At 38.2% G+C, this 26,031-nt stretch overlaps 1 protein-coding gene across 1 annotated transcript; it reads right to left on the reverse strand.

The window, feature by feature from the left end:
- Positions 1–3,958: 3,958 nt before the first annotated feature.
- On the reverse strand, positions 3,959–24,561 carry ints3 (integrator complex subunit 3). Its single transcript, XM_077196462.1, has 29 exons — positions 24,220–24,561; positions 23,246–23,329; positions 21,287–21,370; positions 21,071–21,184; positions 20,623–20,707; positions 20,476–20,542; positions 20,213–20,354; positions 17,650–17,779; positions 17,467–17,564; positions 17,187–17,378; positions 16,279–16,366; positions 15,474–15,553; positions 14,676–14,767; positions 14,420–14,526; positions 13,688–13,807; positions 13,335–13,464; positions 13,193–13,247; positions 12,998–13,101; positions 12,618–12,782; positions 11,624–11,777; positions 11,459–11,527; positions 10,916–10,991; positions 9,441–9,554; positions 9,313–9,361; positions 9,048–9,215; positions 6,250–6,350; positions 5,255–5,327; positions 4,990–5,143; positions 3,959–4,877 (listed from the first exon to the last, which is right to left on the reverse strand). The coding sequence occupies exons 1-29, from the start codon at positions 24,301–24,303 to the stop codon at positions 4,800–4,802; spliced, it is 3,057 nt and encodes a 1,018-aa protein (XP_077052577.1). The 5' UTR covers positions 24,304–24,561; the 3' UTR covers positions 3,959–4,799.
- Between the last annotated feature and the right edge of the window lie 1,470 nt (positions 24,562–26,031).

Raw genomic sequence — 26,031 nt, forward strand, 5'->3', positions numbered from 1 at the left:
ATCATTATTTTTTTAAATGTGCCCTCATAATCATCCCTTCCTCTTTCAGTGATATGTCTTATCTGATGATGAGTTTACTGGCGCGAGGGTGGGACAACCATTGACATGAAATCACACGAATAGACCTTATTCACAGCAGCTCCATCTTTGATTTTTAATGGGAATAAAAGCGGGCTGCGAGGGATAGACATACATCTCTTCAGTGGGTCGCAGTGTTTATGGTTTTTTAAAGATTGTTCTGCTGATGAAACACTGCAAAAATATCTTTCCAAGAAATGTCAGTAGACAAAAAACTGACAACATGACATGAGCTGAGTAAAGTTATTGATCTAGGAGCTATATACAGCTTTTTATTTAGTGTTGTCTGTACCTCTCTTTGAGAAAGCTCCGCTCCTGCCTTGTTAGAAGAGAGCGGCCAGCCACACAATCCCCGCGGATTGGGTCTAGTGTCCCAGCTCGGCGGCGGCTTCATTTGAGGGGTTCGCATTGCTCAAACTCGGGATGCGGAAGCCCGCTCTGAGGCTTCTTCCACCACGAGTGATAGTTTAATGTTGGGATTGTCTAGCTCTGAGGAGTTAGATGACCTCATTGATGCTGATGATATTGGTGATTCACCAGGTATATCCCCGCAATATGAGGAGCTTATGGAGGTTGTGTCTCGTGCTGTGTCTAAATTTAATATTGATTGGCCAGCCAAGAAGTGGGAAGTGCAGAGGAAAAGCAAGCCATGTCATATGACTTCCTCGCTGGCGGGCAAGGCGTATATGGCAGCAGGTCAGGCTGGCACTTGCTTACACTCTATTTCTATTTTGCAAACGTACCAGGTTGACCTGCTCAGGGACCTGGATGAGGGCGAAGGCCCAGTGTTATTAAAGAGCTGCATCGAGCCACTGATCTTTCTCTCAGTGCCACTAAGGAGACGACCTGCACCATCGGCCACTCCATGGCAACTATTGCGGCTACAGAGACACCTTTGGTTGAACCTCTCGGACATCAAGGAGAAGGACAAGTCTTTCCTCCTTGATGCCCCGCTGTCGCCTCCTGGCCTCTTTGGCGATGCTGTGAGCACCGTCGTCGAGAGGTTTCAGGATGCAAAGAAACAGGCAGCAGCATTTCAGAGTATCATCCCTCGTTGTCATCGGTCCCGGGGGATTGCTGCCAAGGGGCAGACCCGGCCATCTGCGCCTGGCTCCTTGTACAGGTAACAAAAAAAAGAGAGTGTTGCAGCTCGAGCTCCCCCTCATGCCTTCACAGGAGAAAACGGATCTGAGGACTGTTCTTCTTGCTAAGATGGCTTTGGGGAAAAGATCCCCGAATTCGGGTCTCTGAGGGTGCCCACGGCACTTCGGGGCACATTGGTTTCCAACGAACCTGAACCTCATTGTCTTCCTGAAAACGCTGCGATCATGGGGGGCCATGCTTTTGTTAGATATGCCCTGCTTTAGATAAAAATTCTCTTGAGTACAGTGCCTGTGCTCTAGAATCTAGAGAATCACGGTCTTCGGGAACCTCTATCCAGTGGTCTTGAAGTCATTCCTCCTTCCGATCAGCAGGTTTAAACCCCTCCAGCTCCAGTCCACCACAATCCAGTCAGTCCACCATCCCGTCACAGAGTGGTCGTTAGAACTGAGGGTGAGTTTACTGCCATACCCTCAAACATTACACACTCCGCTGTCCATGCTTGACATTTCATGTCAACTATTATTATTAATCTTTTAACAGAAGACATTCTGATTCGGTATGAAATTGGTAGAATGCTTGGTAAGCGGGGATTCGGCTCCATCTATGAAGGGAAACTCTGGGAGGATGGTCTTGAAGTATCATCATTTCCTTACAATAATTAGCTAGCAAATGGCCTTGTCTCATAATATCATCTAAGTCATCTTAATGTATATTATGTTCACTATAGTGCATCTGTCAAGTTGCATATGTAATTGTAGTTTTTATTTTGTTGATAAGGTGGCAGTGAAAATTGCCAGAAAACCAGAGAACATGGAATACATCAACATTGTAAGTATGCGACACTCGCTGTGTTTTTTAACTGTTTTCAATTTAAAAAACAAAAGGAAATCCCGCACACTTTTAATCTTATTCATTTCCTTTTGTTTTTTTTAGATGCCTGTTTTTGGTCTTTTTTGGCCCATGCACCTACTGTTATTGGTATGTAATTGTAACTGTTAATTGACTGTTTTCAGTTTATAATATGTAAACATACTAACAACAATTTTGTTTTTCCAGAGATTATTGAGCTGCTGGACTGGCAGGACCAGCCTGACCAATATATCATGGTCTTGGAGCGTCCCTCACCCTGCAAAGATCTTTGGGATTTTACAGTGTTTCACAGAGTCTGTGACCTTATAAACTTGTGCTGGTGAGGGGAGTACAATTTCAACAGGTGTAATTGTTAATGTTGCAAAAATCATACTCCCCAGTAAACACTTCCTATTTGAGAGGAATTTCAGCTGTGAACAATCAAATGTGATACTGTTCACCTGCTACTCATCAGCACTTTTATACAAGACCTCTTACAAGTGAAGTAAACCCTCAGTATCTGTGGAGCATCTGAGAAGATAGATTTTTCATCTCTTAAGTTTGAGAAATGTTTGCTTGTGGAGTGGATTCAGCTAGTCTACAGAACATCATGACACCCAAAGGATTCTCCAGGCAAAATCTACCACTAACCCCTAGAAGAATCCCAAAATTTACTATTCCTCCAAAGCTTTCACTGTCTCTTCAGAAATCAAAAGATGAAGACACACGTAAGCTGCTATCTCCAGAAAGTCCAGAAGAACAGTCTCCTAGACATCGGCCTTCCACTCTTTCACCATACATTTCTGCCAAACTTCGATTCACCCCCAAGATGAAGCTGAAACGTCTGCAGAAATCTGCCTCAGAGGATCTCTCAGACCCTTTGACGTGTGCAGCCATGTCTCTGGAACATGTTGGAAAGGTCACCACACCTTATGGCTTTCGGACCTTGGCTGCCAGTCCCAGCGTCAGCCGAAGGGAGTCTTTATTCCATAAGCAGGGACGATCTGCAGAAAGGAAAAGGCCGGTGGATTCTTTTTCTTCACCCCCGTCTTCAAATTCAGTGTTCGATCTCACAAACAAGAGAAACGCCTCGGCAAGAAAGTTGCAAGACAGCCCAAATGACTGCTGTACCCCTCGGAGATCCAAGAGAGAAGGCCTGGAGCTGTTTCTGAACAAACCATTGACTGTCTTGAGGAGTCTTACTCCAAAAAGGAAGAACCCTAACCAAAAACTTCAGCTATGAGGTCACCTATAAAAAAAGTTGTAACTGATATCAGCATTAGTACGGCTAACCACTTTTTTGTTTTTTGTTTTAATTGCTGTTGACAAACAAATTTTAAGTGTCAAATAAAATACTTTTGATTCCAATCTGTGCAAATCTTTCACTTTTTGTAGTAAAACCGTATTCCCTTGCATGCAGACAACCCACAGCCTGGTTTTTTAGAATCTCAAATTAAATTTTTTTTTATTTTGCATTTTCCATCAAGTCAGCTCTCCACATCAGTTCAATATCTTGCATTAAATTATTCAGATTATAGACATTTTCTTAGAAATAAAGTATTTTGCCATTTTAATCCAACCTTGTGTAAATATTTAATTCTTAGTTGATGGATTAAATAGTGAGCAACAGTAAGAGATGTTAAAAATATTGGCTGATATCACTTCTGCTTCATCCAATTACATTGGAAATGGAAGACCTAATCAGCTGCACAATGCATTGTGGGATAGTGTGTGCACTTTTGTAAATGATTAACTTTAAAAAATCTGATTATCCAAGTTTTGTATGTATACAGACAATTTGCATGTGAAGCATAATGTACATCCAGTGTGCAAAAAAAAAAATTGGTAGAGTATGTTATCGAAGACGTTTGTTTTCATCCCAACAAGAATACAAGACTTCAAACGTGACCTTTTAAGAAAACCAAACTTTTTCCGCCCTTTTTTTTATTAATATCATAGTCATTTAACATAGTTACAATCTGTTTTTATGAAAATAAGTCAGTAGAAAGAATTCTTTAAAAAGTCCAAGTCAAGTCCTCCATTTGTACAGTCCTGCTTTCTGCAACTCTGTGCATTTCAAACATGAGATAAAAACTCACAGACCCTCTGTAAAGTCTCCGGCTCCACTCTGCAGAGCCACAGTGTCCAAACAGGACAGAGTGTCAATCTTTATTAATGATGGGCATGGGAAAGGTCTGTTCAATATGAAAAGATAAAAGGCTTGAGCCTGAAGGCCCCTATCTGCTTTCCACCATTCCAAAATGAACCTCCAAATGCAGTAAAATCTTTAATCAGTTTAAGATCCCTGTACTTCATGTTACAGTCCGGGTTCACTATCGTTAGTGGGTAATCGTTCTTTGAAGTACATTACCATTTATTTTTATGGATGGGCCATTGAGGAACATTAAATAACCCTCTTTGTTAAGGCAGTCTGTTTTGTTTGTACATCTGTCAGTCTATGCCAGTCTGGGTTTAGATATTCCAGGCTTAGCCGCCCCCACTGCGCCCATCCTTGCACTTAACCAAACTCTCAGGCTTAAAATAGCCGAGCACTGCAGTGGTTAGAGATAGTAGAGGCTTGTCTCCCAGGCTCCTCTGCATTTGAGTCCAGAGAAAGAGTTCTGCCCCTACAGTAGGAGAGTGTTTGGACAGGCTGTCCCCGATTGGCTGGAGTCGATGATTGACAGGTAGACTCCAGTGACGACACGATCACAGAGGGGGCGTGGTTATGCTGGGTGTGGTTGGCATGAGGATGAGGATTTGTCCTCTCAGTCGCTGTCAGAACCTACTGCAGATGAGCCTTTCCGTTTCCTCTTGGGAGCTTTGGGCTTGGAGTCCTCTTCCTCCTGGAGAGAGGTCAACAAAAGCCATTGAAAACAGATGACGAGTAGAACATAATAATATGGGTGCTAGTCTGAAGGCTTTCGTGATGATGTCAATTTGTGAGTGTAGATTTACCGAAGCGCTGGTGGATGCGCTCTCCTCTTCATTGCAGGGTTGTGGAGCCGCACCCTTGCGGGACCGTGGCGAGGACGCCGGGGCTTTGCGTCGAGATTTAGGCTGTTTTGAGGAATCCTCATATTCCTCAGCCAATGAGAAAAGATCACTGAACCTGACACAAGAAAGAAGCGATGGACATTTAGTCAAATAAGAACTGGAAAATACAATACAATACAATAATAAATAAATGTTGATAATTGTGCCTTATCAAGCAAAACGTCACCTCATTTTGTGGGCCTCATCGCAGCTGGCCTGAACATGCTGCAGGGCCTGTAATATGGGCGTCTGGGAAAAAACTGATACACCAACAAGAAGAATTCCGATATCAATGTTTAAGTCAATATGAACAGTAAAATAGACAATCAGGCTGCTAAGAATTTAGTGGTGTTAAAGGAGAACTCTGGCGCATAATGAACCTGGGGTGTAATAACACATTGGTAGAGACAACTGTTCTCTGGGATTTGTTTTCATGATATTCGAGTGTAAAGAGTTTTATCTCTAAAAACTGTTTAGCTTATAATGCTAGTATATGGGGCCTATATAAAAAGTAAAAAGAGATCGCTAGTTAATACCACAAACAAGGCTCAAAATAGCCCCACACTAACACGGTAGCTTAATGAGGGTCTCTACATACAAACCGAAGCACTGAGAACTTTGTAAGTGTACAGACAGTTTAATAATAATATACTTTATAAAGACAGTACCATCGCGTATACAGGCAGGAGCCATCTTTGGAAAACAGTCTCGACCAGTCGAACCACGAACGCCGTGCTACGAGCTGAACTGTGACTTGGAATCTCACAGTTCAGCTCACTTAGCACGGCGTTAGTGGTTCGACTGGTCGAGGCTGTTTCCCAAAGATGGCTGCGCGATGGTACTGTCTTTATAAAGTATATTATTATTAAACTGTCTGTACACTTACAAAGTTCTCAGTGCTTCGGTTTGTATGTAGAGACCCTCATTAAGCTACCGTGTTAGTGTGGAGCTATTTTGAGCCTTGTTAGTGGTATTAACTAGCGATCTCTTTTTACTTATTATATGCCCCATATACTAGCGTTATAAGCTAAACAGTTTTTAGAGATAAAACTCTTGACACTCGATTATCATGAAAACAAATCCCAGAGAACAGTCGACTCGGTACCAATGTGTTATTACACCCCAGGTTCATTTTGCGCCGGAGTTCTCCTTTAAGAGTATTGGCTGTGGGGGGGAACTCACAGTTGTTCTTGGTGTTGCTGAGATTGAGTCTCAAACTGTCCAAATGTTCCAGCATCTGTTCCAGGGTCAGCTGAGCCAGTTTACTGCTGGAGCTCCTCAAGCTACACAAAAACACAGCACAACTCAAATATGTATTACACTACCTTTCAACAGTTTGGTAAGATTTTCTTCTATGCTTTTAAATGATTCTCTTTATGCCCAACAGACCTGCATTTATTTGGTCAAAAATACAGTAAAAACTGCAATATTGTGAAACATTATTACAATTTTAAATTACTATTTGAATAATTACTATTTGAATACATTTTAAAATGTAATTTATTACTGTGATGGCAAAGCTGAATTTCCCAGTCTTCAGTATCACATGATCCTTCAGAAATCATTCTAATGTGCAGATTTGCTTTTACATTTATGCATTTGGCAGACGCTTTTATCCAAAATTTTTATTTCAAGTGCACATTTACATTCTTATCACTTCTTGCTTTCCCTGGGAATCGAAACCATGACCTTGGCGTTGCAAGAGCCAATGCTCTACTGTTTGAGCTACGTTTTGTGGGTCACATAATTTTTACAAACATTTTTTTCTCCAGGATTTTATTAAGAACAAAGTTTGAAATAGAAATCTATTGTACCAATACATACTTTGCTGTTACTGAGTCTTTGCTGAATACATGTATCAATTTATAAACATTACTGACCTTAAACCATTGAACAGTTGTGTATACAGGTCCTTCTCAAAAAATTAGCATATTGTGATAAAGTTCATTATTTTCCATAATGTAATGATAAAAATTAAACTTTCATATATTTTAGATTCATTGCACACCAACTGAAATATTTAAGGTCTTTTATTGTTTTACTACTGATGATTTTGGCATACAGCTCATGAAAACCCAAAATTCCTATCTCAAAAAATTAGCATATTTCATCCGACCAATAAAAGAAGTGTTTTTAATACAAAAAAAAAGTCAACCTTCAAATAATTATGTTCAGTTATTCACTCAATACTTGGTCGGGAATCCTTTTGCAGAAATGACTGCTTCAATGCGGCGTGGCATGGAGGCAATCAGCCTGTGGCACTGCTGAGGTGTTATGGAGGCCCAGGATGCTTCAATAGCGGCCTTAAACTCATCCAGAGTGTTGGGTCTTGCGTCTCTCAACTTTCTCTTCACAATATCCCACAGATTCTCTATGGGGTTCAGGTCAGGAGAGTTGGCAGGCCAATTAAGCACAGTAATACCATGGTCAGTAAACCATTTACCAGTGGTTTTGGCACTGTGAGCAGGTGCCAGGTCGTGCTGAAAAATGAAATCAGATGGAAGCATGAAGTGCTCCAAAATCTCCTGATAGCTAACTGCATTGACCCTGCCCTTGATAAAACACAGTGGACCAACACCAGCAGCTGACATGGCACCCCAGACCATCACTGACTGTGGGTACTTGACACTGGACTTCAGGCATTTTGGCATTTCCTTTTGATTTCCGAATGACATGCAAAATTTGCTTTCATCCGAAAAAAGTACTTTGGACCACTGAGCAACAGTCCAGTGCTGCTTCTCTGTAGCCCAGGTCAGGCGCTTCTGCCGCTGTTTCTGGTTCAAAAGTGGCTTGACCTGGGGAATGCGGCACCTGTAGCCCATTTCCTGCACACGCCTGTGCACGGTGGCTCTGGATGTTTCTACTCCAGACTCAGTCCACTGCTTCCGCAGGTCCCCCAAGGTCTGGAATCGGTCCTTCTCCACAATCTTCCCCAGGGTCCGGTCACCTCTTCTCGTTGTGCAGCGTTTTTTGCCACACTTTTTCCTTCCCACAGATTTCCCACTGAGGTGCCCTTGATACAGCACTCTGGGAACAGCCTATTTGTTCAGAAATTTCTTTCTGTGTCTTACCCTCTTGCTTGAGGGTGTCAATGATGGCCTTCTGGACAGCAGTCAGGTCGGCAGTCTTACCGATGATTGCGGTTATGAGTAATGACACAGGCTGGGAGTTTTTAAGAGCCTCAGGAATCTTTTGCAGGTGTTTAGAGTTAATTAATTGATTCAGATGATTAGGTTAATAGCTTGTTTAGAGACCCTTTACATGATATGCTATTTTTTGAGATAGGAATTTGGGGTTTTCATGAGCTGTATGCCAAAATCATCAGTATTAAAACAATAAAAGACCTGAAATATTTCAGTTGGTGTGCAATGAATCTAAAATATATGAAAGTTTAATTTTTATCATTACATTATGAAAAATAATGAACTTTATCACAATATGTTAATTTTTTGAGAAGGACCTGTATATAAACTTTAAATATATATATAATTTGAAATTAATTTGAACAGGTGCTTTTATTCCCCAATTAGAAAACCATAATTTCAACACAAACTCCAAACTGTTAAGTATATAAATGTTAGGGCAAGATTTACTTAAAATAAAGTGTTTTCCACACAATCATTCCTTGCATGAACACATGGAAGCATATTTAACATTTTTGCTACTGAGTTTTAAATCAGAGAGGCTACTAAAATATTAATTTTTTAGTGCCATCATACTTGCAAGTCTTGACACAATGAGTGGGCAGAAAACTTGCCCACCGGCAAGATCTGTGTGATTTCCTCAACACTAGTTCATTTTATACTGTAAATATTCAATGTACTTCATGTTTCTCCAGGGACACTGACCCTGTGGTCAATCCACTTGAGCCTGAACCTGCAACCTTTGTGTCCTCAGTTCAGGGCCTTAACCACACAGCATCTATCTTTCGGTTCAATGTCACAGAAGGGCTTTGAACTAGCCAAAGAACATGTCATTACCTCTGTCGTTTACGGGGCATGTTGTTGTTCTTGATGAGCAGGGCTTTGATGTGTTCTCCCAGCAGGTCGTCGTGTTTAGCCGCCCAGTGCCGCAGGATGCTGGTGGTGAACTGATCCTCTTGGTGATAGGGTCGGCTCAGCACCATCTTCACCATCTCCTCACTCGGCCTTCAGCACAGCACAGAAAGAAAAAAAAAAGAATAAAAAAAAATTACTGTGTCCCACAGCAGAAAAGATAAGCAACCACTTTTGTGAAAAGACTTACTTTTCCCTCCGTAACTGCAGTAGCAGGCAGGATAGAGCCTCAGGATGCTCTGCGAGTAGAGGGAGAAGAGAATTATGGTAAATGTAAGTGTAAAGTGAAAGTGTGTGTCTATGTAGAGTGATGCTTACCCTTGTATTTGAGGTGCTGTAAAATGGGGGTGATGGTATCCAGAGGGATACTGTGCGCCAGGAAAAGCTGCCATGTGCTGTACTGCTCAAATGTCTCCCAGTCCAGAGACTGAACTGTAACACACAGATGCAGAGGGGAAAATTACATTCACAAAGCCATGGAACAATGTCTGGCACATTCACACAGATAAACACAGATTTCACACTAAAGCTTTTAGCACAGAGTCAGTTTGATGTCCATGTTCTGGCTACACTGACAAAACAAGCAAAGAATACAGTAGTTGCCAAAAGTTATGTCCAGAGGGGATATTTGTTTTTGATGACCCTACAAGTTCGATTATGTGATCAAAATATGAGGAAAATATTTTAAAAAATTTTAATATGAAGGAAAAACAAAATAATGAACTTGGTTAAGGCATTTATGTGACAAAATTATTTGTCAAAAAAGGCAAACTACAGCTACAGGTTTTATTTTACTATGTTTTTGCATGTGTTCATAATTGCTTTGTATGACAGCCCGGCTAAAAATTATGTCCACACAATTTGGCATGTTTCATTGCATTATCAGAAATAAAACAATTGGCTCCAAGTACAACTACACAATAGGTTTACAAAATCTTTAATGAATTTTTAATTATATTTAAATAAATGTTGTATAATATTTAAATAAAGATGCAATTTATCCTAGGCCAGACATCACTTTTGGCCATTACTAGTTTATTACTTTTAATTGCACTTTTAATTACAAAATAAAGATTACATTGGTTATTTTACTAGCATGAAAAACAAAATGGCTATTCAATACTTTTTTTTTAATTATACATGTAATAATACAATAGATACAAATGTTTCACATATAATGCTCTAAATTATTCTATAGCATCAGAATAAAATATACACAGAAAGCGAAAAAAGAAAGTTCCGCATCACTGAAGCGGTCTATGACTTCTGTTTAGCACGAGTTGTGCACTCTAGCAAAAAATACTGCTATAATCACTTAAGCTGTGTACAATGCAATATTAATCTTGTAATTATTACGTCTGCACTTTGAACGTGCATTGAATTTGAGCGTGCACACTGCAAAAAAACTCTGACTAATCTAAATGTCTCTGATTATCCATTGGCATTCATAAGCTCAACAGAAACATGTCATTTGTTATAATGCTAGACACTGCAAAAAAACATGTAAAAGAAATCTGATACATTGCGAGAAGATCTAAACGTAATGGCACAATTTTTCACTTTCATTGTGACAGCTATAATAGATTCAGTTTAATTAAGCAGGTACTGTTTTTTTGTCCCTGTATCTTGAATTTGGAGTGCATTTTTGTTCATTTTGTTGGAATTTTTGCCCCAAGCCCACAATCATTTCAGACCCTGGCGTTCGGTTTGTTTGGTGTAATAATACAATTTAAACAGAAACTTGTGGAGTCAGATGGAGAACCATCAGAGTTTGAAAACTGTCTTAAACTTACTGAGGATGTTGAGGACTGAGTCTTTACGGAACATGACCAGATTTCCCATCATCACGTGACACATCAGCTCCTGAAGCTGTGAAAACAAGAGGAAGAGGTTAATAGAGATTTGGAAAACAAATTAATTTGAATGTTATCAGTATCAAAGGGATCGTTCACCCAAAAAATCTTTTTCATTTTCATCAAAATTTTGCTATATGCATGTTTGTTTATAATTGTTTATAAGTGAATAAAAGACTAAATTAAATTTGTTTATTATATAAAGCGATTGTCTCTCATCAGAAGACTTGGATTAAATTGCTGTATTCAAATGGCTTACTTTTATGATCTTTATATGAACTTTTTGAAAGCATCAGAATTTTGGTGTAATGGACTTTCAATTGAGGAACATAAATTTCTCAGGTTTCATTAAACATATATCTTTATTCATGTTTCAAAAATATTTGTAGGCCTTCTGAGTTTGGAATGACATGAGAGTGAGTAAATGACCATAGAATTTTCATTTTTGGGTGAACTATCCCTATAAAGGTGTAAATTTGTAACCTGTGCTGAATCAATGACAGCTACGATCATGTTGAGGAGCTCTCCACTACGCAGGGTTTCATCTGGGAACTGTACAACACAAAAAAAGGTAAGAAAAGGGTGTGAAACTCTCAGTTGCAGGCACATGGTGTTGGAGTATGACGTCTATGCGTGCACGTGCATTACCTCTGAATAGATGGAGGGGGTTAGATAGCACAGTAGCCTCACATCATCCTCCTGACAGGCCTTCATGTCCATCATCAAGCAGGTGTGCAGGTCACCCAGAGCTGTGGCCTGAGCAAACGATTCGTACAGACTCATCTTCCCCGCTGCTGCTTTGCTGCAAAGCGGGACATAATGACAGTCTACTATAAGAACACTAAGATTTCAAAAGTAGGGATGCACAATTAATCGAAATAAAACCTAAATCATGATATGGTGTTTCAGTCAAAATTTTTGAAAGTTCGAAAGTTTGAAGGTTTAACGTTTGAAAATGAGACAATAAATAAATAAATAAATAATACATAAATATGAGTATTGTAATTTGACCAACTAATTTGATATTATTATTATATTATTTTTCATAAAGATGCAGCAATTTTCCTTACAGTGAAATATAATATTTCTTAGTTTTGTTTAATAATAATTCATAAGAATCACAATAATAATAATTATAATAGATATGGTTATTATTATTTTATAGCCATATTGATATACTTTTTTACGGAGATTTTTCCCCCATATTGTACAGCTTTATTTCAGAGCAGAACAAAAAGAAGAAAAAACATTCCTAAATAGAATAATTTAAAAATCAGGCACAACAAATCTCCAGCGTTAAGTAATTTATCTGTCCATGTTTAATATAGAGCTATGTGAACTGGGATTCATCAAAGAATTAGTGAAAACTGTGGTGTCGCCTCACTTATCTTGTGTCTTGGTCAAAAAGTTGCACTTGAACATGTCGCAAAGACTACAGCCAATGGCCAACTAGCATTTATGTTCTGCATCTGCATGAGAGAAAATAACTCTCCATACCAGCAGGTATCAGAAGTCTGTCATTCAAAAAGTGAAACTGAAAGAGCTAGGACTGGAGATGAAAAGAGCCTTCTGTGTTTACCATCATGACTTCGTCATTTGCATGCTTTTGATATTTTTTGGACTAAAGAACATTTCATTGTACCTGGCTTTGAGGTAGTAGAGCAGATGATAACCAATTTTCGGCTGTTTCTGGTAGAGCTCAGCGAGCAGGTCCAGCAGAACAGAGAAGCCACTGTTGTCTTCCTGCATCTGACACAAGTTCCTGAAGATCAGACACACCGGCTTACACACGGAATCCTCCAGCGACCTATTAGCACACACAGCAACATATTAGCCTCTTCATTGAGAAAAACAAACAAAAGTAACAGGACATAATGGGAAGAAAACAGGGGGAACGGGATAAGGTTACAACTCAGGCTGGAGGACACATGTCCCAAATGAGCATCACGGCTCAAAATGTTAACCACTAGATACTGTGCTAATCGACTTGGCAGGAAGTCAGAGAGAAAGAGAAAAACATACTCTTCTGTGATCTCCTCAGGTAACACATCTCCTCTAAAGTGACTCTTAAACAGTTCAGCCAGACAGGAAGCTAGAGTGGACATCTGCTCTGAGTCAAAATCCTCCTGAAAGAGGACAAATGAAGAAAAAAAAGAGTGTAAAAAGTCAGCTGTATTTGAAGCTCAGCTCAAAATATTCACCCTGAGCAAAGCTCACCTCTAAAATAAGATCCACAATTTCCTGCATGACCTCGCAGTGTGTTTCTGTGTCACTGAGAGAGAAAGAGCCGCACAAATGAGACGTATGCAATTGAGATCTTAATATATCCATAATACAGGTTATTAATCAAGTGTCTCACCTCCCTTTCTGCAGCTGCAGAACCCTCTCTTTAAGCGCCTCGTCCAATTGGTCCACGAAAGGTGTGATGTCAGCAGGTTCTTCAATGTAGGTTTCCTTGAGCTGTTGGAACTTGAACTCTCGTTTTTTACCTTGGGATAAACAAGGGTGAATATCACGATACCACTGACTGATATGAACTGAAAATACAAAATTGGGTCATGGACATCATTTTGAGCTAGACCACTGATTAGATTTAGATAGCACATAAGCTCCACTCCAACTAAAACTTTATGAAGCAGAGCATCTTATTCTTAATAGGTTGATCTATGGGCCTGAGCTAAAGTGGATCTGCCGCTACTAAAAGCATCTTACCCTTGTTGTTCAGCTCTTCCTCATCATCACTGAAGGTAGCATCTGTGGTGTCATAGCAACCATCCTCCTTATCAAGCACATGATTGTCCATCTCCAAGGGAACAGATTCCTCCATTTTTACTACATAACCGATTAAACAAATGTTCAACATTAAAACATATGTCTCCTCAAGCAGAATTTCATTCCAGTGACTTTTGAGATTGTAGACTAATGGTTCTCAACTAGGGGTCCAGTGGGCACTACAGACTACATATTTCTAATAAAGCATTTACTTCACTGATGAGACCGAAAAGTAGATAACTAAGTAGTAAGACATACAATTGGATCTCCATACAAGAGACCCCCCTGGTATAGAGCAGTATACATATTTGCATGTAGGCTTAATTCATTTTTTTAAATGAATTTGTTAGGTTAAATCATTTAATAAATGTGACCACAACCTCAGCCTAACATTCATTGATATTTTTCTTCAACTACACAAAATGGTAACAAATCCCTCCTCCTCGTATAAGATGTTAATAGGCCAATATTAATCCTAATCTCATACTAATGCTATTACTCTGTAAGGATGACTTTTATGCAAGATTAGTGCTTTTCAAATCACAATACGCTAAAAAAAAAAAAAGTAAGCCAAAATGCCTTTTTGTATAACATTTCCAGTGGATTGAATTGGGTTTAAAGTTTTTATTTATTGACATGACTTGCAATGAAACAGTGGTGTGTAGCTCTGACCTTCTGTGGGCGGTGACGGGGAACTGCAGAACTCTGGGAATCGTTCTCTTAGCATAGACCGCAGCTCACGGTCCAGTTTAGGGTTGTCAAACAGAGGTGCTAGATGACTGTGAAAGGGAGAGAGATAGTCAAAATCATTATACAACAAAGCATCTTGAAACCAGCAGGGTCACATGGATTGGCATTCTTGATGAAGTGTATGTATGAGCACCTGGTATTGATTGTGTGTGTGTGTGTGTGTGTGTGATAAACTAACGCCAGAACTCTCTTCTCCATGATGAAGTTGAGAGAGTTGAAGACACCCTGCCGCACTTGAACCTCAAGAGGAGGAAAAAAGTTTGGGATGATCTGAAGAAGAAGACGACATCAGGTAAACCAAAGAATTAAAACACAACAATAACTGGCATTCACAACACATTTACCTTGTAATATGTTACTTTTTTTTTTACAGTCAAACAGAATATTCAGTGGAAAATAATGCAGGACAGGACTTTTTTGACTGGACTGTGACTGAATTCCTTTGATATTATCAGCAAAAAAGGTATTTTGGTTCTCATTTGTTAACATTAGTTAACTACAATAATTAAAATGGACTAACAATGAGTAATATTTCTAAAGCATTCTAAAGCAAGTTAATGTTAATTTCAACATTTACGAATACATTTTTTAAATCAAAAGTTGTATCTGTTAATATTATTTAATGGACCTGAGCTTACATGAACTAACAAAGAATAGTTGTATTTTTATTAAATTATGTTAAGAAAGATTAATAAACACTGTAACAAATGTATTTGTCAGTGTTAGTTAATGCATTTACCAATGTTAACTAATAGGGCCTTCTTGTAAAGTGTTACAGTTATTTCAGAGGGAAAGTTATTTACTCTGAAAAACCATAATACACTTATTAAAAAAAAATTCCATTTTAATTTGATGTTTTAAAAAGACACTTCTGTTAAATTCTGGTGATTCTATTTTTAAAGCCATTACTCACACTTAATGTGCAAGAAATTAACAAGCTCTTAGATACAGTAAGAGCTGAGAAACAGTTTCTCACCCGACACATGAAGTCCAGAAGTGTGGCTGTAATAGCAGGATGTGGCTTCATGGAGTGATGCATCACCAAAATGGCTGGCTCTGAGAGAGAGAGAGAGAGAGAGAGAGAGAGAGAGAGAGAGAGAGAGAGAGAGAGAGAGAGAGAGAGAGAGAGAGAGAGAGAGAGAGAGAGAGAGAGACAGAGAGAGAGAGGGGAAAAAAACAGAGCATCAGTAGCTGCGTTTACATGGACCCTTATAACCGGATTGACGGCTCAATCGGACTAAAAAACCTTCATGTAAAAACCTTAATCGATCTGATTGAGCTCGATCCGATTTGAATTTCGATTGATTGGAATTTCGATTGAACTTCGATCCGATTGATTTTTCGGATTGAAAGGGGTGGTTTATTCCTTTTGTAATCCGATCGAGAGAACATGTAAACACTTGATCGGATTGAAAACCGAAACTGAAAGGTTTGCGCATGTGCAATGACGTTGAAATAGCATAATGATTTTCTCCAAATCATGACCAGAGACGGATAAATATGAAGTCTGCTGTTTAAAACAAATAAAGAACCAATAGAGGAGAATAGTTATGTGCGAACAGCAGGAGTATTTGTGCAGCAACCCAATTACTTTATGTATCGTTCATGTAAACACCGTGTTCGGATTTATCAATCGGATTGATTTCATTCCGATTGAACCAAAAGGTGTCCATGTAAACGTAGCTACTGACTGGGTTAAGGCAAAGCATGTAGTTATTATTACATGTCTCTTTATGAAGTGAAAGCTGAAAGACACAGTAATGACCTCCTGCCTCTCTTACCAATGTTCATGATGCTGTCTTTCTCAGGGTTGAAGAAGAGCCAGTCATAGAACAAGGCCAGTTTGGCATTAGATGCAGCAACATTAGACTGCGGGGAGAGATGGAGATAAAACTTCAGCATTAATATGGACTCTCTTTTTGAGACTGTAAAAACCACAATTTAAACTTAAAAGTTCAAATAATACAGGTTTTGACAAAAACAAAAAGTTTTTTAAAAATTATAAACCTCACATTTCAGCCATTTTTAAGGAAAGGTAAGAGTCAAATGTATATTATGATTAAATCTATACTAATTTATACTGTGCAAAAAATATGAGAACGGTTTCATTGGTCAAACAAGGCAGACACGCTGAATAAAAATGCACTTTCACTCTCTGACAGAAGATGCCACTTACGGAATAGCAGAAATATAGCAGTTTCCCCGGTTACCTCTAAAAAAGCAGCACTGTGCTTATAAACACTATTTTATTAGGCATTTTACCGAGTTAAAAAAGAAAATGCCTTTGAAACTTTCCTTTACAAAGGTGACAAGTTTGCAGGTATGCTATAAACACCATAAGGTAAACATTGTCATAATTAATCAACAGTACATCAATGTAATAAACATGGGCTATTCAATGATGGGCGAACTGCCCTGAAAGCATGAGTCTGTAGAATGTGCAACAGTGCTGCGGTTTTACTTTGAAACAATGCAAAGCTTACAAAATCTTTAAACATTATATTAAGCCATTGCACAATTATTGCTTTTCCATCCCCAAATTTAAGGCAAATACCTCTTGAAATGATAATTAAGACTTCTTATATCATTTAAGGTATTTAAGACTTTTAATGACCTTAAATTTGATAAAACTTAATTTAAGATTTTTTAACACAGGGAACTTTAGGATATGTTTTTAGTATTTGCTTACCGTGCAGGTAGTCAAGAGCCAGCCAATAATCGCCCAGCGTGGCAAAATGTCAGAGCTCAGCACTTCATTGGATGGATGAACCACACCACATATATAACGAATGAGGTCACAGCGCAGTGATTGGCTCTCAGCTGTGGACAGATACTGTCGCTGAAACCAGTCCTGATAGCGCTTCTGCTGGCCAAATCGAACCTGCAGCCAGGGAGAGCAAGAGCGTTTGACTTTCAAGTCACAAACAAATTGTGGTTTCCGTGTCAGGTATCAGTGTTTGTGCGTTTACCCTTGAGGTCATGAACAGCAGCTTGGTCTCCATGTCAGGGGTGAGTCGGCAGGCCAGAAACTTGCGAGAGGTTCTAGAGGTGAGGAGCTGCAATATACCTGCAGCGGGACAAGGTAACAAGAGCACTTCAGTAACACATACACAATCTTTACTGTGTTACTGTAGAAATTCCCTCACGCACACCTGTGAACTGTGGGCTAAGGGTCTGAGGATTGTGCAGCAGGTCTCGCCACAGCAAATCCATCTCAGGAATACGAGCCACATTCTGTAAGAGTCTGATGAGATCCCTCCCCATGATAAAACACTCCATGAACTGTCAAAACACAATCACATAGCAATTAAACACATGAATGACCATTGAATGGCAACACATAAAACAGCAAAAAAACATTTAAACATCTGTATTGAGTAACATTCGAGGGAAATTAAAAATGTAGGGCAGACTTTATACATTAGGATTTGAGTGGATGAAAACTGCAAATACCAGTTAATATTAACTTACCCAGAAATGATGTATAGTATCAGAGGTTGATAAAGTTGAATTACAGTTAAAGACATGTATTATGTTAATATAAGTGCTGTTCTTTTGAACTTTTATTCATCAAAGAATACTGAAAATAAAGTATCAGTTTTCACAGAAATGATAAGCAGCGCAACCATTTTTTATAAAAAATGTTTATTGAGCAGCAAATCCACATTTTAGAATGATTTCTGAAGGATCATGCAGCATGTGAGAAAATGGCTACTGAGAATTCAGCTTTGGCTGAAAAAATGGTTTGACTATATATTGAATGTATTTTTTAATATATTTAAAAATATATATATTCATTTAGAAAAGTTGTTTTAAATCGTAATAATATTTCACAATCTTTACTATATTATTGATCAAATAAATCCAGCCTTGTTGCGAAATAAGAAACTTACTTCAAACACATAAAAATGAAATCTTATATTATATCTGTATATTATAGACATAAATATTTTATTTGTTTACCTCCATGTCATGTGACCATTAAAAGAACAGAGAATAGTACACATACAAATGGGTTGTTAAATTACTGAAATATTAACAATCTCAGGGATCTTTTTTAAGTAAATATATCGAGTCAAACGGGTTTGGCTGACAAAAAAATCCTGATGTATAGGATAGCCTACATTTATACACAAATGCTATTTGAGCCTCCAAAATTTGGATTATCAAAATAACTTAGTTGAAGCCTGATTAGACAGTAAAACCAGGAACATTTACATAAGGTACGTACAGTCAATTTTGATTTCATGCTGTTTTTAAATCTGTTGAATAATTGCTGGCAGCCTACTTTAATCACAGCTGGTTCAGGCCCAAGTCACAAGTTAAATCCCAAGTGTTCTTGACCCAGATACAGACATCACAATCCTGCTTTAGTGCCCTTGAACGAGCCCCTTCACCTCAGCTGGCTTCAGGGGGAGTGTCCTTGAAATTAGTCTACAGCAAGACGCACTGAATAAAAACGATTTACCTTTCAATGCGTTTCTGGTCTTTTATACAGAAAATGCAGTTAAAAATGTTGAAATCCAGATTTAAAGTTTTGCATCATGGCTCAATGTGTCAGAGTATGTGGGCTCAAAAATCTAATTCATGAGGTGCATCCTAGAAAACAAATGTTGGCCAGTTTTTCTTCATTATCCAGTTGAACTCATTAACACAGACACACACAAAAAAACATCCCCAAAATTTTTTTCGCCTTGTGCTCAATGTAAACTACTCATGAAAAGTTTCATGTTCAGGTTTCAAAATGATAACGATAAAAGGATAAAAAAAAAAATATATCAGCATGATTTCTGAAGGATTGTGTGACACTGAAGACTGGAGTAATGGCTGCTGAAAATTCAGCTTTTCCATCACAGGAATTAATAACATTTAACTTACATCCTTCTCTTGGGTCATTTTAACCCAGATATAAAAAAAAATATATAAAACAAATTGAGTGTTCAATTGTTTGACCCCCTCGGAGGGGTCAAAGACCCAATGTCTTTTGTCGCACTTGTTTTGTTGTTGAAATTTTAAAAAGTAAAAAAATCCTTTCCACGCAGGTCAAATTGACCCCCATAAAAAATGAATGGAATTTCGAGGAATGCTTCAGTACACATAGAAAACCCCAAAAATGCTCAAAATTCTAACAAAAAATGCTAAAACTTGTCTATGACAACTTGACAAGGCTAATGTCTACCATGTGTATCTGAATCCATACTGTGTAGAAAAATGACTTTAGGACCCAGGGGAAACAGCTCATTTGCTCCAAATAGAGCTATAAGGCCACCTAGTGAAATATCATGTTATATATATTTTTTTCCACAAGAGGTCAGCAAAGACACACAATGTAAGATATTTTGAGCTGAATTAAAAGGTTTGTGTTATTTGTAATTTAAGTAATTTAAGTTGAAAGAATGTGAGGAATGTAATTACTAAATTACTATTTATTTATTGATTAAATCTAGAATCAGAAACTTCTTTGCATGAGCTTGCATTTCCAGTCTCCAAGTCAATGGAACAAAAAGTCTTTTAAAATATATTCAAATAAAAAATTATTATATATTTTTATAAATTGTAATAATATTTCACAATACTACTGTTTTTACTGTATTTTGGATTAAATAAATCATGCCTTGGTGAGCGTAAGAAAAGTCTTTCGAAAACTTGCCCAGTAGTGTAACTCTTAAAAAACAAAAAATGTTTGTCGAGATTTGAAGCCTTTCCTGTACTCACCCTCTCTCTAAGCAGTCCGATGCAGAAGTCCACCTCTCTCTGTCTGAGGGACAGCAGGTTTGGCGTCCCATGGTCCACTATGAGCCTCAGGTATGTGTACACAGACATGGCCACTAACATCCCACTTTTCAGCACCCACTCTCTGTCCATCACACAAACACATTCATGAAACTGACAATAAACTCTGGTTCATTTGCATGGATGTAGTTACCGCCCACAGAGCAACAGTCACATCACATGCTGTTTGACTCAGAAACTCTCACCTCTGGTCCACTAAGATCTCCAACACGTTCTCTGCTAACCACAGGTTTTTGTTGGAGATGTCTCCCCCTGCAGATTGACGTAGGTTAGACAAACCGTATAGGGGGTACGTATTAAATATGTGGAATGACTTGCATGTGTGCACACACCAGCGATCTGTTTCATGAGCGTCATGAGAACCCCATCTGCTCCAATGACTCCGCTCTTCACCAGCTCTTTGACCAACCACACCAGCTGCAAAAGAAGAGACGTCAAAAGTGATGTTAACACAATAAAAATATATAACTCATTTTATAAATAATAATAAAAAAAAAACTTAAACTTAAAATAGAAATAATAAAAAAACTGAAATGTTTAAGTACTAAAATTATTTAAAAAAATTTAAGCCAAATAGCAATATTTAAAAAAATTATACAAATGACAGCACATAAAAAAATTACTAAAACTTGTAAATGAAAACTAAAAATATAAAATGTGATTCTAAATATGAATAGTATATAAATAATACTAAAATAACACTCATTAACAGCACAAACACAGCAGCTCCTGTCATCCGAAGTTCTCAATCAGTGTATATGGTATCAGACAGGGGCCCACCTGCGTGCGGCACACGTCCTGCAGCTTAAGAAACTTTTCCATGAGGATCTGGTTGATTTTCATGAGTACCACGTTCATGCCATCCCGATTCACTAACGTCAGGTCCCTGTAGCACTGCAGGACACAATGCTACGTTAAAGTTCTGGGAGAACAGTTAGAGAAGAAAAGCATTCGGTGGTGTGTATGTGAATCAGATCTCATGAAGCATCGACATACCCTCTGTGCCTGTGGGGGCTCTGTGAGCAGAAGCGCGAAGAGACCCAGACACACCTCCTCATGCTGCTGTGGACCCTTACACACCTGCACACACACATCATCCCCATCAAATGCTTTCATGAATACACCATCATCAACAATGGTTTTAAATACAGCCAAGTTCTTTTAAGTATTCTATAGTTCTTTTAGACACTTTTATTGATCTCAGACCTCAAGTCAGTCACAAATTGAAAAGAAATGTTGAAGAGAAGAAAGGCGATCAGGAAATTGCAAGTTCCAAACAAGATTTAAACTCATGTACTTCACGAGCAACACGTCAACATGCAATAACCAGTGCGCTAAACGTCATGCTGTTCTTCTCTTTTATAAACCTGTGGGTAAAAGTAATGCAGCATCCCACTGATGGAAACATTTATGATTACATAATACTGACGGTTTCGATTACTATTTTTAAACAACTGTATACAGTATTCAGTGTGTAGTATGGTAAGTTAGCCTAGTATTCCATTCCACACACATTCATCATAACAACAGCTATGACATGCACTACTGCGGCAGATTGTGTTTTGAGAGAAATTAACAGCAAGGATCCAATTATTATTTTTCAAAAGTGACAATAAAGACATTTATAATGTTACAAAATATTTAGATTTCAAATAAAAGCTGTCTTTTATTCTTCTATTCATCAAAGAATCTGGAAATAAAATGCACCACGGTTTCCACAAAATATTACATTAACTATTTTCAACCTTGATAATAGTAATAATAATAAAGGTTTCTTGAATACCAAATCAGCATAATGATTTCTAAAGGATCATGTTACAGTGACGACTGGAGTAATGATCCTGAGAATTAAGCTTAAATGACATTTTAAAATTAGTTTACCAATTACATTTTAAAATTAGTAATTAAATATTACATTTTTTACATTTGATTTAATGGTAATAAGTTTTAATAAAAAAAAACTTTATATTTTCCTTTATAGATATTTTTTGTATTAACTGTTTTATAAAATCAATAAGACATGTTGTACTGTGAATATGGTGATTGCTAAAATGGTTGCAGGGCCTCCACTGAACATGCTGTAATAAAACTCTTTTGTCATGATTATATTTTAAATATAGCACAATACCTTATTGCTTAAATAAATGGGCATTTCTTGAAATATAACAGGCATTTGCTGGAAATCCACATTATGAATAACAAAGAAATAAGTTAAGGGCTCATTTCTGACTCACATGATCTACATGTGTAGGATAACACAGGCGCTCAGTCCGAAATCAAATACTTCCCTACTATATAGTAAGTGAAAAACAGTACACCAACAGAGTAGTATGTCCGAATACACAGTATATATATATATATATATATATATATATATATATAAAAATCATTAGTCAATTTAAATCAGATGTCTATTTCTGTCACATCTTATTATATTTAAATTACCATCCTTGGGGCTGTTAACACAGAACACGTTTTTGCTGTTAAAAACTTGAGACGCAGGTCAGTAGAACGCAAAAAGTGCAAGGTGAAGAGGTGCGTTTTATGCGTGCCACATTTTCAGAATGCCGTGTCATGCGCGAGACGCTGCAAAAGACGTGAGAAGCGAGCGCAGAGGTAAAAAACATCCGTCTAGCGTGTGTTTACATTGAAAAATAATTGAAAACCCCGTTTTGTGTAAACGGCCCCCCAGTATACAAATGACTTCAATAAGTGTCAACAGATATATTAAGGTTATGTGGACATATGGTTCCCAACATTAGCATTCAAAAAGAACAAATGGTATGCTCGAAAATATGTCTAAATTTTACATTAGTCTAATTTTTGTATTCTACTCATTTCTATTAGGTCCTGAAATCTCATAACTTTAAAATTCCATTATATGTCCAGGTTTTTATGATGGGAGAATCCTGATGTGTGTTATGTTAGGTGGATGTGTGACTAATAAATACTCACATGAGCAGTGATGGCATCATTGGCTTCCCGCTCTGACAGCCCATTGGTTATAGAGGTGGTGATGCTCACACACCTCTCCAGGCGCTGAAACAAATACACAAACACACACACACAAATATGGATGCATGCATGAACGTCAAAAACAAAATAATACTGTAGTTAATAAAGCATACATTTAATCGTATGGGGGAACAAGCAATATTATTTGAAGACATTTTTTAATATATTAATGTTAAAAAAAATCAATGTAATTACAAAAGCAACAACAATAATAGTAATTTTACAATTACACTAATATAATTAATAATGATACATATAATTAGAATTGAGAACTATTTTACATTTATATTTTTGTAATTGACAATTATGATTAGGCTACTATATTAAAATACAACAAATTCCATAATATATCACTGCTTGCTAAGAAGCAAATTTTTGACACTTATATTTTTCATTAATATGTAATTGGTGTTTTGTATATTTCTGTTTCATAATTGTTTTACCATTAAATATTGCTGAAATGCTACTAAATAGCAATGTAGCCTATAATAGATCTATCTATCTATCTATCTATCTATCTATCTATCTATCCCCAAATGTTCTAATAATCTGAATTAAAGGACAAGACTGCATCACTGTTTAAAACCTTTCCCAGCAGATGGAGAGCCACTGACACCATCAGCTGTCATTTAGTACATGAAATAGTAACATCATTGTGTTCATCACAGATCATGTTTACACTGCTGCAGCAACTCCTTCCTTTACATTTTAATCTTCAAATAAGATAAAAGAGTACAAAAGCCATCCCCGCAACTATCAACCCTGTTCTGAGCGATCCTTCAATTCTGATAGTGTTAACTTCTCAATTCTGCTTGTCCTTTTGTTATTGTACTTAGTTTTCACCATGTTTTTCTTCACAAATGTGTGTTGTGCAGGACGAAGTTAACGGCCAAAGGGAATGAGTCGATCCCTACCTCCTCCAGCTCATCTTTGGCGTCCAGGCTGGTGGACACCAGAAGGCGACCCTGTGCTTTACCCTTAGCCGGCGAGGGCTCCATCTCCTCCCGCCTCGCTGCGCCCACACACACGGGACCTGACGGGGGTTTAGGGCGCTGCTTAAAACCCTTCTTTCACTGTTTACGTGGGACTATGGGGCTTATGAACTAGTTAACCCTCTCTCCGCCCAGTCCTAGGTGCCTACAGTGTGTTTACGACTCTTAATTCGCCACCTTCGCGCGACCACTCCAGTGTTTTCACAGTGTCCAACTGTAACAATTCAACTTCCGCAGGGCATGGTGGCCTAGCGGAAGTGTTCCGAACGCGGAGTGAAGGTGGAGCGAAGAGACCGATTTATACCAATCGCGTGCTGGGCATTTTGATTGACGTGGCAGTTGACCAATCACGGGGATGGCACTGTCAGCGAGACCCGTTAGACAAAAAGAAGCCCGTGGAACTTGACAAGAACGCCGCTTCTGTGTAAACATGTGGGTAAAAACTCAGGCAGACAGTAAACAATAAGGATGGGATGCAAATAATAAAATAGCAATTTTCAAACAATAAGGATGGGATGCAAATATCACACGGATACATACGTGTTGACTTATAAATGGGTTGACAGCAGGCATTTAATATATACAGTATATATATATATATATATATATATATATATATATATATATATATATATATATATATATATATATATATATATATATATGATAATAATACAAAAATAATAATAAAAAAAAGTCACACTTGTAGGCTACTGATCGTGGTCAAAGATGACCGCATTGGAAACGAATGGAAAAATTTGAAACACAACTTGTTTAGATTTATGGCTTTGATTTTCTCACAGTTTTAGAGTAAAACATGTTTTGGAAAATATATAGGCCTATTTCATATAATATTTCAGTTTTTACATACTATTTATGCATAACATTTATGCAAACATTTCATAATAAGTTTAACTTCTATATCAAAGATACATAGGATGCATTGGTACACATTTTCAGTGATGTTCCTGAGGTCATTGGGCGTTTCAGGTCTTTGAACATCAGACGGCATCACCCAGGGTGGATCAGACCTCTATGCCACAGCCTTTCTGCAGCCTCCATTGTGGACTTGATGGCGTTCCTCTTTGCAGCCCCAGTAATGCCAAGCAGCGTGTAGTAGAGTAGATCTTATACTGTGACTGACCAGTAAAGCCTCTACACCCAACTTAGATGGACTCACAGCGTGCTTTCGAGCTCGGCCTGCGGCACTCCTCACTCCTGATACTTGGACTGCTTCCGTTTATTCGCCTCTAGTTCCCAGGGAACTGTGAGCTCTATCAAGAGCACGCACCTACCTTTAAGTGACTGATGTTAGCACCACGTCTGGCCTCAATCCAGTTGCCACAATGTGAACTTGAGCTACCTCCCCAGATCGACTTTTAGCTCCCAATCCGAAGCCAAGGTGAACACCCAGCTGCCGGCTTGGACTGTGAATGTGGCTGCTCCCCGGGCCTAGAGAAAGGTGATATTCCCCGGTATGGCAGCCGTGCTTATTCTATAACTTTTTTTAGTGACATTTTTAAAACTCTTTTCACTTCAGCAATAATCTGCCAAGTATTTTCCATCCTTAAGTCCGCCGAGACAGCTACATAAAGTGTCTGATAGTGTCTGGCCAGATCCTTCCACGCGTAGAATCCACATGTACCAGATGTGGCCTGGATCTGGGCCGATACTATGTTGCTTGCTGTCTGGGTGTGCTTCAAAGTATTCAAGATTCAGACAGTTTGTTGGAAA

This window comes from Siphateles boraxobius, unplaced genomic scaffold, assembly GCF_051911475.1.
Source record: "Siphateles boraxobius isolate OS27281-9 unplaced genomic scaffold, OSU_SipBor_1 35, whole genome shotgun sequence".
Classification (NCBI taxonomy): domain Eukaryota; kingdom Metazoa; phylum Chordata; class Actinopteri; order Cypriniformes; family Leuciscidae; genus Siphateles; species Siphateles boraxobius.